The sequence below is a fragment of the Coccinella septempunctata genome, chromosome 7 (genome assembly GCF_907165205.1).
Source record: "Coccinella septempunctata chromosome 7, icCocSept1.1, whole genome shotgun sequence".
Lineage (NCBI taxonomy): Eukaryota > Metazoa > Arthropoda > Insecta > Coleoptera > Coccinellidae > Coccinella > Coccinella septempunctata.
The window spans coordinates 19,812,021-19,830,733 of record NC_058195.1 but is presented as its reverse complement, the minus strand read 5'-3'; the positions used below and the strand labels follow the sequence as shown (position 1 = coordinate 19,830,733).

Below are 18,713 nucleotides of genomic sequence, written 5' to 3'. Positions count from 1 at the left end.
AGCTATACACATTGAGATTGCTGAGACACTAAACACTGATTCAACTCTTCTGGCGATAAAACGTTTCATGTCGAGGAGAGGAAAACCGCAGATGTTTCTTACAGACAATGGAACGAATTTTCACGCTGCAGAGAAGGAACTTAAAAAAGCTTATGAAGATGTGAATTTGGAAGTAATAAGACAAGGTTTATGCACTGAAAGTATAGAGTGGAAGTTTATACCTCCAGGTAGTCCACATATGGGAGGAGCATGGGAGAGGATGGTTCGATCTGTGAAAACCACTTTAAGTATAATTCTTAAGGATAGATCACCACGACAAGAAGATTTTCACACAGTTATGATAGAAGCTGAACACATAGTGAATAGCCGCCCTCTCACCTACATATCTTCATCTCCGGAAGACGAAGAAAGCCTTACTCCCAATCATTTTCTAATGGGACTTCTAGTATTTTGAAACCACCTGGACTTTTCGATGGAACAAAATGGAACGTGAGAAAACAGTGGCTCATAGCTGAAAATTTAAACGAACATTTTTGGAACAGGTGGGTCAAGGAATACGTACCTACCTTGACAAAACGCACGAAATGGTTCGAACAGAATCAAAATTTGAAAGAAGGTGATTTAATAGTTTTGATGGATAGTAAGTTGCCAAGAAACAATTGACCTAAAGGAGTAGTGTACAAGACGTACCCAGGAAAGGATGGCAAAGTTAGAGTTGTAGACATTAAATTACAAAGTGGTATTTATCGTAGACCAGTATCCAAGCTATGTAAGGTAGAGTGTTTAGAGATGGGTGAAGAAATAGGTTCTTCACGAGGAGGAGAAAATGTTGAAGATTAAATTTCGCTTCATTATTTATTGTTTTTAATGTTCAAATCAAGTAATTTTTGAGTAGTTGACAGTAGAAATAAATATCGATTGAAACAAGTTGTCAGTCAAAAACTGGGAATAAATAAAAAATATTTTTATACAAAGGGTGTTTTTGTATAAACCCAAACACCATTGTCGACTCAAACATTTTATGAAAAAAAATATATGAATAAAATTTATAAAAACAATAACCGCCCTGATAAAATGAAGAGTTGGGCAAACTCTTCAACACATTCTCCTTTCAGATCGTTCACATGCCATATCCCGCAGGATCTTTTCGATTCATTCTCCAACTCATACGACCAACGACCAAGTTTAGATTTTATTCGGAACGGACCGACATAACGGGGGCTCAGTTTAGCTGAAAAAAAATTGGACTTATTTGACAGAGCGTGGTTTCTGTACCAGACAACATCACCAACCTTGTATTCTGTTGGGCGTCTCCGGAGATTGTATCTTCGGATTGTATCTTCAGTAGCTTTATATGCTTTCTCCAACTTCTCTTTAACTTTATTATAAAGATGTAATAAGTTAGATACCAAATCTTTAAGGATCAACGTCTCCACGAACTATATTTATAGTTCTATTCGCTACTGTGATATCATGAAGATCCCCACTAATGGCATGTTCACGACCAAAATTTATGAAGTATGGAGTGAATCCGGTGACTTCGCGAATAGCACAACTTGCAGCCGATAGGAAAACATCCCACTTCCTATGGTTTTCTTGCACATAACAAAATAGAGTAGTCTTAACAACCCTTTTCTCTCTCTCTGCATGATTATGTTGGGGGTGATAAAGAGCGTTGAACAGTGTTTTTAACTTATATTCATTGCAAAGGTCGGTAAAATGTTTACCTTTGAATTGAGTGCCATTATCTGCTATCAGATATTTCGGTACACCAAATAAGAGGAACACATCGTTTTCCAAATGTTGACAGATCTTCAATGCGTTTGCTGACCTTAAGGGAAAGGTTAAGACAAACTTAGAGAAATAATCAGAGATGACAAATATGAAACTGTACCCTTTCGTAGAACGCGGAAGAGGTCCCATTAAATCAATACTGAGCATCTGGAAGGATCTTGTTACAACTGATCGACTACCCAATAAGCCTGCGGAAGCTTTTTGAACTGATTTATGCCCCATACATACCGTACATTTCTTCACGTACTTACTTACGTCAGATTGCATTTCAGGCCAGAAGTACCTTTCGCAAATTTTCTTATATGTTTTGAAAACACCTGGATGGCCACTTGTCGGAGTGGAATGAATGGTATGAATGAGAAAAGAACGATTTTCCTTAGGAACAACAAGTTTCCAATTGCACTCATCACCAGACAAAGCAGAAAAGTCACGCATAACATACTTGAATAATTTATTATTTTCAACTCTCCACTGTGGGTAATGTAAAGGACTATCGAGAACTTTATTTCGCATGGATAAATACCACTTAACTTTTACTGAATTGACATTAAAACCGAAATCATTCTCAACAGGAGCAATACTATCTACCACTGGAACAGAACGAGAAAGGAGGTCTGGAACTACATGTTCCTTACCCTTACGATGAACTATCTTAAAATCAAACTGCTGCAAGCGGACAGCCCATCTGCACAGCCTTCCATTCGGTTCTTTTAAGTTATGTAACCAAATCAATGAATGATGGTCCGTTATAACCGTAAATGACGTACCTTCTAAGTAAGGTCTGAGCTTTTCCAATGCCCACACCACACATAAGAGTTCTTTTTCCGTTGTTGAATAAGCACGTTCCTGCTTATTTAGTGACCTGCTAAGGTAACAAATGACTCTTTCCCCTTGATCCGATTCCTGGGAGAGAACAGCACCGAGACCGTAGTTGCTTGCATTGGTCTGCACAATAAAAGGCAAATTGAAATCAGGACATTGCAATAACGGGGCGCTAATAAGATGTTCCTTGACTGAATTAAAGGAGGCTTCACATTCTGGTGTCCAATTCCAATTGGAATTTTCACGTAGAAGCTGACAGAGAGGATTTATGAGGGCAGAAAAGTCCGGAATGAACCTCCTATACCAGGAAGCCATGCCTATGAATGATCGAACATCCTCAACACCTGAAGGCCGAGGAATCTTTAAAATGGCTTCTACCTTTTCAGGATCAACCCTGAGACCGAATTTGTCCACAACAAATCCCAAATATCGAAGTTCTGAAGTACAGAACTTACATGTTTCTTTATTCACCGTGAGCCCAGCCTCGAAAATATCTTTTCGAGGATTTCCATATGCTTTTCAAAAGTGTCGGAGATTATAATTATATCATCGAGATATACAAATGTATATGGTTCCAAATCAGGACCAATTACCTTATCTATCAATCTCTGCCAAGCGGCAGGAGCATTCCTCAACCCAAACGGAAGGCGTTTGAAATGGTACAATCCTCTGTTGGGAATAGTGAAGGCTGTATATTCCTTGGAAGATTCCTTCATAGGAATTTGACAGTAAGCCGACTTAATATCGATAGATGAAAGATACTTAGCTCCCTTGAGGTTGTCCAAAATCACAGAAACATAATGTAGGGGGTAGGCATCTGGTTTGGTAACTTTATTCAATTTACGATAATCCAAGCAAAATCGATATCCACCTTCTTTTTTTCGGACTAACAATATTGGTGAAGCCCAAGGACTACGAGATTCCTCAATGATACCCAAATCCAACATTTTCTAAAGTTCAGAATCAATATGTTGCTGAACTCCATGTGATACCGGATAATACCTTTGTTTTATAGGCGGAGAATCAGTTTGTATCTCAAATTCTGTGAGATGCGTGCATCCCAAACGATCACCTTGCAATTCAAATTTTTCTTCTATGAATTTATCAAAAGTATCACGCTGTTGATCCGTTAAATCATAGCTATCCGAAAGCTGATTTTGTGCCTTTTCCTGTGCGTTTATTTCATCACAGTAAAACTCCCAACAATCCCGATTCAAGTTTGGCATAATTTCCATAGTTTTCCAGAAATCCAATCCCAGTATCAGTGAATGCTTGAGCGAGGGAACAATCAGAACGTTCACAAGTTTGATTTTACCCATAAGTTCTATGGGATCACAAACAGACCCCAAACTTTTATAAACATTCCCGTTTGCCACACTACAATCAGGTGCGTCCTGCACATTCAGAGATATTCCAAGTGGTTTCAGTAGATCCCAACTATCTTTCCCCATAATCGTCCTTGTAGCACCTGAATTTAACAAACCAAGAAATTCCTTACCGAAGATTTTAACTCTAAGATAAGGTCTCTCATCATGACCTGAGTGCGAAATTATAAAATCTAGAAGTACTTTTTGTTCTGCCCTTATAGAAGAGCTACAAGCGTTCTGATTGAAGTCATTATGTCCTTTGGTAGAAGCAAAATTGTCGGTGGGGTTCAACCGTCTACCCTCGGGAGAGCCCCTCAATTGTTTTCCGAAATCGTAGAAATACGCGAACAAGTTTTGCAGTCACGAATAGTAACCCCAGGACAGCCGCATTTATAACAATGTTTACTTTTGGGAGCTTTACAAGCACGAGAAGTATGACCGAGCTTCTTGCAATTCCAGCATGTCACCGATGAAACTTGTAAGCCTGTCTGACTAGACGACGATGATGTCTCAACATATGCCAAATCTGGTTCAAGGTCAGATCTCCGACGTACCGGTTTAGAGAAATTTTCAACAGAGTGCTTTTTCATTTCCAACTTTGGACAAAGCTCAATGAGATGGTCTAAAGAATCTACCTCAATCAATCCAAGATGAAGTTGAAAGAAAGGAAGTATATTCTTCAAAATCAATCGGAGCTGTACAGATTCGGGAACTTTATAAGATAAACGTGAAAATAGAGTTGTCATACAAGCTACATAAATCCCGATATTTTCATTTTTTCTCTGTGTGCGTTTCTTTATCTCTTCAAATAACCGATCGTCGTAGTCGTGTGGAAGCAACTGTTTCTTCAAAGCAATACCAACGTCATTCCAACTATTAAATTTCTTTTTATCTGCTCTGAACCAGGTTAATGCTGAGCCACGAAAAAGATCAGAAGCTGACTCAAAAAGTTCTTGTTTACCCACGTGCCTAGAAACCGACAACTCGTCTACGCGTTCAAGAAAAGCTAAAACCGAAATATCTTTACTGTCTCCGGAGAACTGAAGGTTCCATTTAGTAACAGGTATAGCTTTTGAATGAGAAACACCGAAATCGTTTTGTCTTGACGTTTTATCCTTAGGAGTATAATTATGGACATCAACATCCTCAAGTTCTTCTTCAGAAGATTCATAATCTTCCAAGTTAATCTTGAAAATACTTGGATCTATCATGCTTGCATGCTGACGTTTAAAATCTCTGATACGACATTTCAACTTAGGCATCAATGCTAATGCTTGTGATAGGAGCTTACTTCTAAGTTTAATTTCATCAGACTCGGTTGGATTGTTTCTATCTATTCTTTTAACAACGTGAGCTACTTCTGATGAAATTTTCTTATATGAATTACTCTTATCATCACCTTCGAAATTTTCAATCAAAGAAACTATTTCTTTCATTTTATCCCCTACAATAATAAACTCTTCGCTACAATTCAAACTATAAGCAGGGTAAGTTAACGACTGACCTGACCGTTCCAACTTCAAAACATTCCTAGGACAACTTCGCATTTTATCCACCGTACCAACATCTTCGAAACCTCTTATTTTCAGCTCATACTCCAATTAATCTTTCGAAAGCCTGTTACACTCCCACTGTGAATCCATAACGAATAACTATGCAATTCTAATGAAAAAAAAGGAAATATTTCTCCGAACAATTGGGCCAAATTTCCTACAATCCAGGTAAACCCAACAAATTAATCAATAAACCGAAAAAAAGGACCTGTAGAGAAAAAATCCAAAATATTATAAGAATTGGAACCTATCTTATTGGCGTGTAGTGTATGCAAACCAAGAGATCACCGAATATAGAATTATCACGAGTACAAAAAAACTCGTTCTCAACGGAAGCGATAAGAAATTCAAACAAATGCTAACAATGAGAAATGTTAAAGGCGAAGTAAATAAATCACAGGATGGAATGATCAAATGTTCAAACAAATTTGAAGGCAATTTTGAATCAGTTGCAAAATCTTATGAAATGAAAATCAAAAGCAATTATCAAATGAAATTTTGGACCATACATTCAGAACAAGAGAGAAGGGGGCCCCACGTTGGGCGCCAATTATTTATGTTACGTTTTTTTTCTGCTCAAGAGAAATGAACTCAAATCGTAACACAAAATGAGGGTATGGTGCTCGCGGCTTAGCTCTAGTGAAGAAGGGGTGGATTTCTTTAGTTTTTCACGATGGTCTGAAATAATCAACTCAAACAAAAATAGGGGGGGCGCCAGATAGTTTTAATAGAAATTTTAATATACAATTAACAATTCCTATTTTTCTATTATAGTTCCCAAAACTACCAAATTTAATGAAAGATTCTGAAGAGAAAAGTGTTATGATTTTGAAGTTGAATTCAGATATACCTATGAATGAGTTTCAATTAGGTGCACCACAAGTGAATGGATGGAATATATAAATGCCGGCGTTCATGTACAAATATCTTCACAGTGATCAAAATATTTTCTAAAAATGTTCAAAATTATAGAAAGGTGTATTATAATTATGTCAAGACAAGATAAATAACTATATGAATATTCAGATTTCCCAATCAATAAATATATATGTCCAATATGATTATTTTTTATTATTTTAGCTAAAATGTCCAACAAAATAGTTCAGATTGTGAAATTATATAAGGAAAGTGAAAGATGGTACTCATCCAGAGAAAGAGATCCCGTAGATGATTAGGAAGATTGACTTCTTCCCGCTTCCAACCAGAAAAGTTGTTCCAACACCTCGTATGGGGGTGCCTATAGGTCTCAGGAAACAGTTTGCACAAGCCAACACGCCAAATTGTATGCTTATCAAAAGAAGCCTGCAATAAACTCTAATGAAGGCAAATGAAAAATAATGAATTATTCGTTACCTAAGATGGAAGGCGGCTTTTCTAGAGTGTTCTATCGAAGTATGTCGATTTATCTCGTACAAGACGGAGATTTTACTTGATTTTCAAAAAATATAAAATAAAATCAGCAAAATCCAATTGATTCAACAATTTTCCAAATTATCCAACACAACAGGTCGAAGAGAAAATCTTAATCGGAAACAGTTGATATCTTCTATACTCGATAAATACTATCTTAGAATTAAATTCACTTCATTAGTTTCACGCAGATGGAATATGGGACAAGTTTTTTTGTTTAGTGAAAACGGATAAGAGAAGTTTTGTTGACTGCCTATATTTGAAGGGCGGAAAATGGAAATATATTCAATATTGGACCGAGAAGAATTGAACAAGAATACGAGTCAGCCGAAAATCAAAATGAGAAAGGGTGCTTCACAATTCCATTGTCGACTGAAACATTTTATGAAAAGAAAAATATATGAATAAAATTTATAAAAACAATAAACGTTGCAGTAGAAATTTTAATAGGGGCAGATGTTGCTGGTAAATTATTGACAGGTAAAATTATTCAGGTACCTTTAGGAATTACAGCAGTTGAAACGTTTTTGGGTTGGACTCTGATGGGAAAAAATAATGTTTCAAATTTCGATCAAACTTCAACTGGTAATGTTATGTATAGTACAATGCTTGTAGATGATTTGAAAATCAAGGATTTATGGGATTTGGATATTTTAGGTATCAGGGATCCAGTTGAATCAAAATCTAGAGAGGAGATGGAGCACGCAGCATTGAGGCATTTTAAAGAAACTGTAGCAGTTGAATCTGATGGTAGATATGTTGTTCATCTTCTATGGATCGAAGGACATCCACCGCTTCCATCAAATTACAAATTGGCTGTTCGTAGACTCAATTTTACAATTAGTAAGCTGATGAAAGATGGGTGTTACTCAAAGTATGATGATGTGTTCAAAGATTGGTTGTCTGAAGGTATCATTGAAAAAGTTTTCCACGCGGAAACTGGTATTAGTGGTCATTATTTACCTCACAGACCAGTATTGAAGATGAATAGTACTACTCCAGTTCGACCAGTTTTTGATGCTTCTGCGCATGAGAAACACAGTCCTTCCAAAGAAACAACTATTCAAAAATAGTTGTTTGGAAAAGGGCATGAATTTAATTGAGCAGATTTCTTCAATTCTATTCCGTTTCAGATTTAGAAGATACGGTGTTGTTGCTGATATTAAAAAGGCATTTCTTTAGATAAGTTTGAGTGAGTCTGATCGGGATTATTTAATATTTTTGTGGAAGGAACCTGATGGTAACTTATGTGTGTTCAGGCATCGTCGAGTAGTGTTTGGAGTAATAAGTACCCCATTTCTTTTAGGTGCTGTAATTCAATACCATCAACAGAAAGAATTGGAAAATTCTGTGAGAGACAAATGGCGTTTTCATGTTATGTTATAGAAAAACTCATGAATACATGAATAAACGTTGATAACTGTGTAACCAGTGTAGATAGTGAGGAGGAACTTTTGAATTTCATTACGAAAGCTAAAGATATAATGAGTAAAGCTAAATTTGATTTGCGAGGGTGGGAGCATAATAGTTCTTTTTACCCCTCTGATAGAGTCGACAGTACTACTAATGTACTTGGTTTACTATATGGGATAGAGAGGAAGATACATTAACCATAAATTCCAGTAACTGGGACAATCTGAAGTTTGAAGAAATAACTAAGGCCCAGTTTCACAATATATGGTTAACCCTAAGTTATGTAGTGACCAGTGGTTAAATCAAAAATTCTGTTTCACAAAGTGTGGTTTATCCTTTGACCTAAAGTTAACTTGACTTACTGCCGGTTTCATAATCAATTTTAAAGTCCCTTTAACTCTAAAGATTCCTGTAGCTCGACATCTTGATTTCATAATAGATTTCAGCTTCCTAAAGCCGCTTTAAATTCAAAGACCGGATTCCGTCACTTTAGCAGCTAAAGTATACTTTAAGTCATAGAATATATTATGATTCGATATAATCTGTGCTTCCGCTCATTTGAAATTTGAATTATTTCATTTCGTATTGATAATTCTTCACATATCTGAATAAAGCTATATTCAAAATACACCAGAATTAAATAAAAAGATGGAAAATTTTGAGACTACTAGTTCAGATTCATCTGATCAAGAGGTTCGATCTATCAGACGAAAAAAAGTTCATCGCAAACGAGTAGATCTACAAAAATATGATGATATCGATTTCTTCGACAGATTTCGCTTGAAGAAAGAAACTGTTTTGCATTTACTGCAAGAAATAGAGGATGCTATAAAGATGCCTACAAATAGGTACGTACAAAATGAAGAATATGTTACTTACCCTCGCATAGTTCGGGAAAGTGGTACGTTAGAAACTGGAATGAATGAAAAAAAAAAGGCTTTGGAAGAAATAATTTTCCAAAAGTATGCCTAAAATATCACTTTACCCACTAGTTAGGAAAATTTCTTCCAGGGGCGGCTGTATTACACCAATACAACAACTTCTGCTAACGCTTCGATTTTATGCTACTGGTAATATGTTAATTACCGTAGCAGACTTTATGGGTGTTTCAGAAGCATCTGCCAGTAGAATTGTTGAAAGGGTATCTAGAGCAATAGCCTCCAGGAGCCAAAAATATATAAAAATGCCTGAAACAGAAGCCGAAATGGAAGAAATAGCCGAAAACTTTTATAAGATTGCTTCTTTCCCCCGAGTGATTGGAGCTATCGACTGCACACTCATCAGAAGAGATTCACCAGGTGGTAATGATGCAGAAATTTTTCGATGCAGAAAATCGTTTTTTGCATTGAATGTGCAAACCGTAAGTGATGCCAAATTAAAAATTAGAAATATTGTGTGTAGGTGGCCTGGATCAGTACATGATCAAACTATTTTCAACAATTCATTGCTGAAATATAATTTTGAAAACAATGCATTTGGTTCTTACATTTTAATTGGTGACAGTGGATATGCATTGAAAAAATACCTCATGACAAAACTGCAGCAACCAAGAACACCTGCTGAAAATTTATACGATGAATCGATCATTAGAACCAGGAATACTGTGGAAAGACAGTATGGAGTATGGAAACGTAGGTTTCCAGTTCTGAAATTTGGGACGAGGCTGCAATTAGACAGAATACGACTGATTATAGTTGCAACTGCAGTGCTGCAAAATATAGCCATCGATATGAATGACATATTTACTATTGAAAATTTTGAAGAAGAGGAGTTGGAAGATAATCCACAGCTTTTTGCAAATGCAGTTAATGGGGAATATGTGAGAAATTTACTCATTTGACAGCATTTTGCTAGATTATAATATTAAAATAAATAATAAATGTTGAATAAAAATAAACTGTTCAAAGATTAGCTTTATTTAATTCTTTTTTTTTTTATTTCAATATCCAAATCTAATGCAATTAACTTGCGCCGATGTTCTTCTTTTGCCCTTTCCTCTGCCTCGATGAGAAGTTCCAACTTTTTATTGTAATATTTTTCCCGAGCACTCTCCTCATTCCTGTTAGGGTTAATCTTACCTTTCTTTAATTTTGATCAGGTTTTCGCTCTCAAATTTTTCGGTGTATATGAAGTCCAGTTTCTTCCTTCTGGCTCATTCAACTTGTAGAAAAAAATTTGTTAGGTATGCATAAAATCAAGAATATTCAGCTTACCACTATATCGGGAGAAGGGGATTTATAGGTGGCATTACTTGTGTTTTCTGTTATTTGTTCATCCTGAAAATATCATGCATATTTGTTACTTCAATATTACATACTTACAACTCATTATCCCTCATAGACGTGGTGATATATATTTTCAGGCCCATGTTATCCTTACATGTGAGGAAGCATGCTTAATGCATACATCGCTTAGAATTTTGATTTCCTCTGTATGGTTCTGAAATAACATGTGAATATATAAAGCAGGAATTATTGAAGTTATGTACAAATTACTATGTCTTTTGAATCCAGCAATTGATTCTCCTCCTTATCTGAAATTGGTATCTGAAATGTAAATTATATAGAAATTAAAATTTTGAACTGAGTGCCACTCTAATGCCCAACGGATTCTTCCATATTGATCAAAAATGGCCTCAAATGATTGAGTTGGACTCATTGATGAAGAATTTGTGGTCAAATTTAATCCTGTCCATAACATATGTACCTATACAAGTAATGAAAATAAAAACATTTGTGTAAGATTTTGAAAGTTATGATGATCTGAAATTCTGCGAACAAAGCAAGTAATGGCATTACAAATAAGTAATGTCATTATTAAGGGATGCTTTACCCATATTGGATCGCATATTGCTGCGTCACTGTCTGTTAGGGCTGGAAAGCCCACAACAGTTTTGAAATTAATTATATCTAATATAATTTCCGTTATAGGGTCTACAACTTTAACAGAAGGGCCTCCACCAGTCCCATATAAATAGCTCTTTTGCTGAGCCACCTGTTTTCAAATTGTCGAATTTGGCCTTCAACTGCTGTAAACTTCTGTAGTGGAAATTTTTAGCATTGAAGCCATCTTCGACTTTCTTCCATGCTTCTTCCTGAAAGAAAAATTATTGCTCAAATTCGATTTTATATAGGATATTTAATTCTTACTTTTTCAACGTTCGAAGTTTTATTTATTGTCTTGCATTCGATTATATTTTTGTACTTGAGCACTTCATTTGCCAGCAAGAGTTCCTCTTCTTTAGAAAAATTTGAAGAGCGAACTCTTTTACCATTTTGATTTATTTCCATCATCTTCAATTTTTCAAAATAGGAGAATAGTTATAACTGAGACACTTATAACGTAAACACAAACAATGTCGGAAGGAAAATAGAGGTTAAATATGGCGCTACTAAGATGTCTAAAACTCTGGTGTATTTACTGATTCGATATTGTTTTTAATTTCGTGGGGATATCGGACCAGTTTCGTTTTTCCCACTGTAGGTAGCGCTGTTTAGTAAATACTCCTTTGAACCCTTATTCGGTAGTGTTGAAATGTTGACAAATTTGTTTTTACAACGAAAATTGAACTGTAAATCACAAATATTCCTTAACAGCTGACAAAATGGGCCAGTTCATATTTTGCACTCGTTGATCGATATTCGATATCAACGCAAAACAAAATAAAACGAGAGAGTATCTTGGACTTCCTTTGATAGAACAAGGATAAAACGAAGCAATTGACATGGTGGCGCCGCCACGAAACTGATCCCATATCCCCGATTTTCTGAAATGTTGATGCTTGCAAAAAGTGACAAGTGCACACACCAGTGTTTTAGACATCTTAGGCGCTACTCTCAATTTTAGGTCAAATGAATCACATTCAGTAATACCAACATACAACATTTTGCCTAAAGACAGCTTTAAGTTTCATTATGAAATTGACTAGTTTTTTAAAGTAGACTTTAGCTTAAAGAGTACTTCAACTAAAGAGCACTTTAGTGGTTTATTATGAAACCGGCCATTAACCCCGAAAATTTCATGAGTTAACTAAGAGTTACCTGGACATAGAATTTTTGTCGCGTAGGCTGTTCTGCATAGATAACATATTTTGAGTTCTGTCAGAGACAATTCGGCATTTCTTCGAGATTACTGGTTAGGAAGAACTAGAAGAACTAGACTGAATCTTATTTATAGTTATTATGCAAATATGTTGAATTACAGTGATGAAATTTGAATTTTTGAAATAGGTCAAAGCATTTCAATTCAAACTCAAATAATCAATAAAAATAGGCTTTTGAAGAAGAGGAAGATACCTCATAGATAGATATAAATTATTTAAGGAACTTAAAGTTATAAATGCAAAACTCGATTTTGTTTGAATTTTTCAATAAAGTAATAATTTCTATTGGTCCAGCACAGTTGCACAGTTTCTCCTTATTTCGCACAAGAAAAAACGAACGCTTCAGCTTCACTTAAATCAAAATCCAGATGAAAAATAACCTGTAGGCAATTATGAAACTCAAATCGGCTCAGAACATCAAACATTCGTTCGGTACTCATACGTTTGATTCGTTTTCTGTAATATTCATAACAATTTCTATATTCTAAAGTTATTGTTTCACAGAAATACGAAATGTCAGTAATAAATAAGCCAAAAGTAGATCTATTGTACACGAAAAACATTACCGACCCTCAGAAAAAAATTTTAACCGATGGTCAAATAACCATCACTCATTTTTTTTTGTGAAACGAGCAGCTTTTAAAACCTTGGGTTAACTCACAGGTAGTGGTTAACAAACCACCACTGGTTATCAATGATTGTGAAACCGGACCTAAAAGAACTATTTTATCGATAGCACATAGAGTATTTGACCCCATTGGTTTTACTTGTTCCGTAACTGTTTACCCCAAATTGTTGTTACAGCTCACATGGAAAAAGAAAATTGGTTGGGATGATGAGTTGGATGGATCAATCAAGAGTGAATTTCTGAAGTGGTTCGAAGGAATATCATATTTGTCTTCAATAAGAATCCCTCGATACTTTTCAGCTTACAAGAATAGCAGATGGTTGAAACTAGAAATTCATACATTTTGTGATGCATCTCAATCTTCTTATGCTGCAGTTTCCTTTTTGCGAATTCAGACGGAATCGGGCGTTTTTGTTCAGTTGCTTCAAGCTAAGTCCAAAGTTGCTCCTTTGAAAAAGATATCTATACCGCGTTTAGAACTCATTGCGGCTACGATTGGATCGCGTCTAGTTAGAAATTTATATGAATCGAATGTTTTCCATGATGCTGAATATTATTTTTGGACAGATTCTTCTACAGTATTGGGTTGGACCAACAGTGGGCTATATTCGTTCGAAACAGAGTCGATGAAATTCTGAAAGTTTCTTCAAAGGAACAATGGAGATTTGTTCCAGGGTCTATGAATCCTGCTGACCTACCTTCCAGAGGATGCACAGCTAAAAAATTGTTAGATTCTGCATGGTGGGAGGGACCTGAATGGTTGAGATATTCAGCAAGTTATTGGCCAACAGATAGTTTCTACTATGACGAGGATTTAGTAGCACGAGAGAAGAAAAAGTTTACCATTTCTTGCGTTGTTAATAGCAATACTGATGAGTGGTATAATAAATATTTTTCAGTATTCCACAAAACAGTCTACATGTTGGGGTGGATTAGACGATTCCTTCATAATTGTTAGTACCCTAACGATAAACATTGTGGATCTTTGTTAGTTGAAGAGAAAAAGGATGCAGAATAAGGTATTTTTAGATTGATTCAGCACGATTCATTTAGTAGGTTGAATGATTCTATTAAGAGTTTGTTTCCTTTCAAGGAAGAATCGGGTGTTTTGAGAATAAGAAGAAGTCGGTAAATCTTGAAGATAGTTTTGACTATCCAATTGTTCTTCCCAAGCATCCCTTAGTAGTGAGATTGATACGTGAAGAACATGAAAGAGCTTGCCACGTAGGTGTTCAAGGATTGTTGGGTCGGCTGAGAGATTATTGGTGGACCTAAAACGGTGAGATCGGTTATTTCCAAATGTATGATATGTAAAAGGTTTATGAGTAAAAGATTGGTGATCGGAATTGATCTAACTGGACCTGTCCATTTGAGAGACGGCCGGAAAGCTTGGATTGCTGTTTTCACCTGTGCCGTATATCGAGCAATTCACCTGGAATTGTTAACATCTCTTTCGACCGAAATATTCATACAATCTCTTCGTCGTTTTATTGCTAGAAGGGGTCGTCCAAAAATTATTTATTCTGACAATGGGACTAATATGTTCAAGAGTTTGGATTGGTCCATTGTGACAATATTTTGATCTTTGAAGAGGATCATATGGAAGTTCAATCCTCCAGCTGCTCCTTGGTGGGGTGGATTTTGGGAAAGGTTGATTCGTATATCGAAAAATTTATTACGTAGAACTCTAGGAAAGGCTTCTTTGAACTTCGGAGAAATGTTTACAGTATTGTGTGATTGTGAAGCAGTAATTAATAGTAGACCTATAACTTTTTTGTCTGATTCTGTTGACGATTTATGTCTTTAGGCTCCAGCTATGTTCATTCAAGATATAAAGGAAATTGGTGTTAACGATTGCGATGTTGTCGAGTGTAGCAAATTGACCAGACGTGCAAAATACAGGCAAAAGTTAGGTGAACAACTGAGGAAAAGATTTCGAATCGAGTATCTTGGTCAATTGAAACATCGTTTCAAAACAGAAACCGTGAGACAGTTGAAAGTTGGAGAGGTTGTATTGGTTGGCAATGATAATTCCAAAAGAGGAGATTGGCCATTAGCTTGTGTTACGGAATTATTTCCTGATAGAGATGGTTCGGCAAGATTGGTACATTTACGTACAGGTGCAGGAGAAATTCTTAGGTCAGTTCAAAGAATTTTTCCATTAGAATTAGACTCGTATGAGAAAGAAACAGAAATATCCAATACCAAAGATAAAGATCATGAAACTCAGGTATCAGAAAAAGTAGATAACATTTTGAGTCGAATATTCAGAACTCGAAAAGCTTGTCAAAGAGTCAAAAAATGTTCGGGTTAACTTTGTCATTTGCAGTTTTTAATTGTTCAAACGAATGTTGCTATTTCATGAAAGTTTATAAAATAACAAGGTGGGAGAATGTTCCGTTTTCTAATGCGAGATCAAAGTATCAAGAGTTCAGTTGCTATAGATATAATAAAAAAAAAGATTGATGACAAGATTTGTCTAGAGGAGTACAAAAATTGTAGAGCTACGAATAATAAACGTTCTGCTTATAAAATTGAAATAGTCTTTATTACTTGAAACTGTACATCTACTTTGGAGAGGGTGGACTTCTTTCTTCTTTTTCTCCTGGACTTTTTGAGGAATCGTGCTCTGCTGAGCCCTTCTTTTTGATTACACTACAATGCAGAGATTGTAGGGGCGTCTTATTTCGAAAATCTCCTTTCTCTGAGTTTTGACCAGGTATAAGGGTATAAGCTTTTTGGTTTTATTGGATGTTATTCTGGACACCTCGGCGTCATGGATTCCTTGGACCTTTAGATCATTTTTGATTATATCTAGGTAAGCATCTATTGGGAAATGCTCTTCCCCCATCTGGTAGGTGAAGTACTCCTTACCAATCTGGTCGAAATATTTCGTAATAATGAAGAATAATAACGCCAACACGGCAATGAATAAAATAATAAGGATAAATTCAGATGCATACCACCCGACTATATGAATATCGACAAGTGTTACGATCTGAATTGAGCTAGCCAATTTGCCATCGTCAAGGCCCCAAATGGAGTACGCTCCACCGAAGAAAAGCAGATGCTGACCATGGTTTCGGCCTCATTTGGCCTCATCAGAGCAACATAGCATTTTTCCACGGTGGAGAACGTTTGGAATTGATGGAACTTTATTCAATGTTGGCGTGTTCTACTGGGTAATATTTACCTAGAGCGCCACCCAACATGAAACGGTGTCCGATTCAATCCCCTCCAGATAGAAACCAAGACGAAGACAATAGCATATGTCCCATATTTTTCCTAATTCAGTACGCCGATTCGCTTTGCGAACGTCAGACGCATGATGAATTGAGAAGTCTGGGACGCGCTCAGATCACGGCAGAAAATGATGCCAGCGGTACAATAATGAAGAATGATAACGCCTAAACGGCAATGAATAAAATAATAAGGATAAATTCAGATGCATACCACCCGACGATATGAATATCGACGAATGTCGAACGTTCCCCACCGTGGAAAAATGCTATGTTGCTCTGATGAGGCCAAATGAGGCCGAAACCATGGTCAGCATCTGCTTTTCTTCGGTGGAGCGTACTCCATTTGGGGCCTTGACGATGGCAAATTGGCTAGCTCAATTCAGATCGTAACACTTGTCGATATTCATATCGTTCGGGTGGTATGCATCTGAATTTATCCTCAATATTTCGTAATGTTCCTGTAGTCGTCCACAGTCGAGGCTACGATCCTGATTCCGTATTTTACGACGGTTGCTTTTTTTTGTGGTGTAGCAGGGGGAAAATCTGCAAATCAGACGAACAAACCTCTCCTGAGAGGGAACAAGTGTGGGGTTTCTCACTCTCCTGAGCTCGAGACCCACTAAAAACCCTTAACTGCTTCTTGAATTTCGGTTCCGGCCATTTGCCTATAAACCGTTCATCTCTTAGTCGGTTTTTTTCTCGCACACTATAGTGCTGGGATTTATGGGTTTATCCTCTATTGGGTTAACATTTTATTGAATTTTTCAATAAGTTTCTGTTGTTATTTTGATCTCTTTTTAATTGATCTCTTGGTCTCCTTCGGTAAAATCGCATTCTCCTCTTGTCTTCCTCTGAGTCGTAGTCCACTAGTCTCCTGAGTTCTTGATTCGGATGGTTTTTCGCTGTTTCGAATAATTTCTCAGCTTTTCTGTTCATGAATTCCGTTATGGTTTCTCATTTTAGGTCCCTATAAATCTGTCTATTCCTGACAAACCAAGGTGCATCTATTGCGCATCGTAGCAGCTTGTTTTCAGTGTCCTGAATTCTTTTGATGTGGCTCTTTGCCGCGAAGCCCCAGGCAACTGATCCATAAGTCAGTTGAGGCCTAGCAACGGCTTTGAATATCTTCAATTTTGTCTGTTTCGACATGTGGCTTCTTCTTCCTATCAGAGTATAACGTTTTAATTCTCGCGGTAAATTTAGGGATTTTAACGTCACAGTTCGAGCGCATTCAATATTGCGCCGTATGCGTTGAATTTTTTGTTGATTCTCCTTTCCATACGTTTCTTAAACCGGAATCAATCTGAATTTGGTGACTGAGAGAGAAGTATTGTAGCGAACCGTCAAGGGATTTTAAATTTCTACTCTCATAATTAATCAAGCTGTTTTTCGTTGTATAACTTGATTAAAACTCTTTAAAAGAGATTTTTTCAGTCATCCAAATATATCAAACCCCGCTAAGATCAAGGGTAAGTTAATGTTCTTTAGAAAGGGGAGTCGACAAGAATTTCTATTGTTATAGGGTTTATTTTTTGTATGCTTATCACTGCATCATTGTAAAACGCCGGTTGGATATTATTGGCTCACAGTGGATGGATAAATACTCCCAACTAATTGGAGTGGATAAGTACCCCAAGTGGGATAATTTTGTATATACACTTTGTAAATTGTGCAGAATCTAATTGCTACAAAAACGTTTCAATTTAAGATTTGGCCTTAGAGATGAGTTAGAGGTTAGGAAGTTTAACATAGGAGTAAGTGATAAATAAATTTAGCAGATAGGTTGTAAATATTAAATTTAGTAATATAGGGTTAGTCAATTTTTCTATTTCAATTCAATTCCCTTCTTGGTTCACATCTTCAAAATAAAAGAAAGAAGCCCACTATCGTTTGGTAATTTCATAAATTTTTAGGTGATCAGGCATTTAAATTACCTGGCGCCCCTTCATTTCATTTCAGATTATATTTAAATGGAGGGTGAAGAACCTACCCCCTTGTGAGCTAGCTGGTCACACTTTTGTCAACGGGCAATATTTTTTTCTCTTCTCATTCTTAATATACCCGTTACAAGAGGGTAGAGTCTATTCTTCGCTGCTTTCGTTTTGTCGATTGCTTGTTTGATATGACTTTTTCAAGTAAGTCCTTTGTCAAGCGTTATTCCTAAATATTAAGCTTCATTTTTCCAGTCGATTTCATCGCCGTCAACTTCTAGATTCGTTGTGGGTCGCAGTCTTCTTTTCTGTAATAATATTGCTTGGCTCTTTTGTCCATTGAGCTTGATTATCCACTTAAAGCACCAGTCATTTGTTTCGTCAATCGTTTCTTGTAGAACTCGTTCTATTATTTCTGGGTTTCGGTGTCGAGTTGCTATGTCTGTGTCGT

The 18,713-nt window shown here is 36.4% G+C and overlaps 2 protein-coding genes and 1 long non-coding RNA gene across 3 annotated transcripts; 1 reads left to right on the top strand and 2 right to left on the bottom strand.

Moving 5' to 3' along the window:
* Positions 1–9,063: 9,063 nt before the first annotated feature.
* Positions 9,064–10,199, top strand: LOC123316954 (putative nuclease HARBI1). The gene is made up of 2 exons (XM_044903278.1): positions 9,064–9,207; positions 9,371–10,199. The coding sequence occupies exons 1-2, from the start codon at positions 9,194–9,196 to the stop codon at positions 10,197–10,199; spliced, it is 843 nt and encodes a 280-aa protein (XP_044759213.1). The 5' UTR covers positions 9,064–9,193.
* A 111-nt stretch (positions 10,200–10,310) lies between these two features.
* On the bottom strand, positions 10,311–11,253 carry LOC123317917. The gene is made up of 3 exons (XR_006538217.1): positions 10,855–11,253; positions 10,573–10,798; positions 10,311–10,519 (listed from the first exon to the last, which is right to left on the bottom strand). It is a non-coding gene; the product is annotated as an uncharacterized LOC123317917 (long non-coding RNA).
* A 47-nt stretch (positions 11,254–11,300) lies between these two features.
* Positions 11,301–11,723, bottom strand: LOC123316952 (myb/SANT-like DNA-binding domain-containing protein 4). Its single transcript, XM_044903274.1, has 2 exons — positions 11,509–11,723; positions 11,301–11,453 (listed from the first exon to the last, which is right to left on the bottom strand). The coding sequence occupies exons 1-2, from the start codon at positions 11,650–11,652 to the stop codon at positions 11,301–11,303; spliced, it is 297 nt and encodes a 98-aa protein (XP_044759209.1). The 5' UTR covers positions 11,653–11,723.
* Between the last annotated feature and the right edge of the window lie 6,990 nt (positions 11,724–18,713).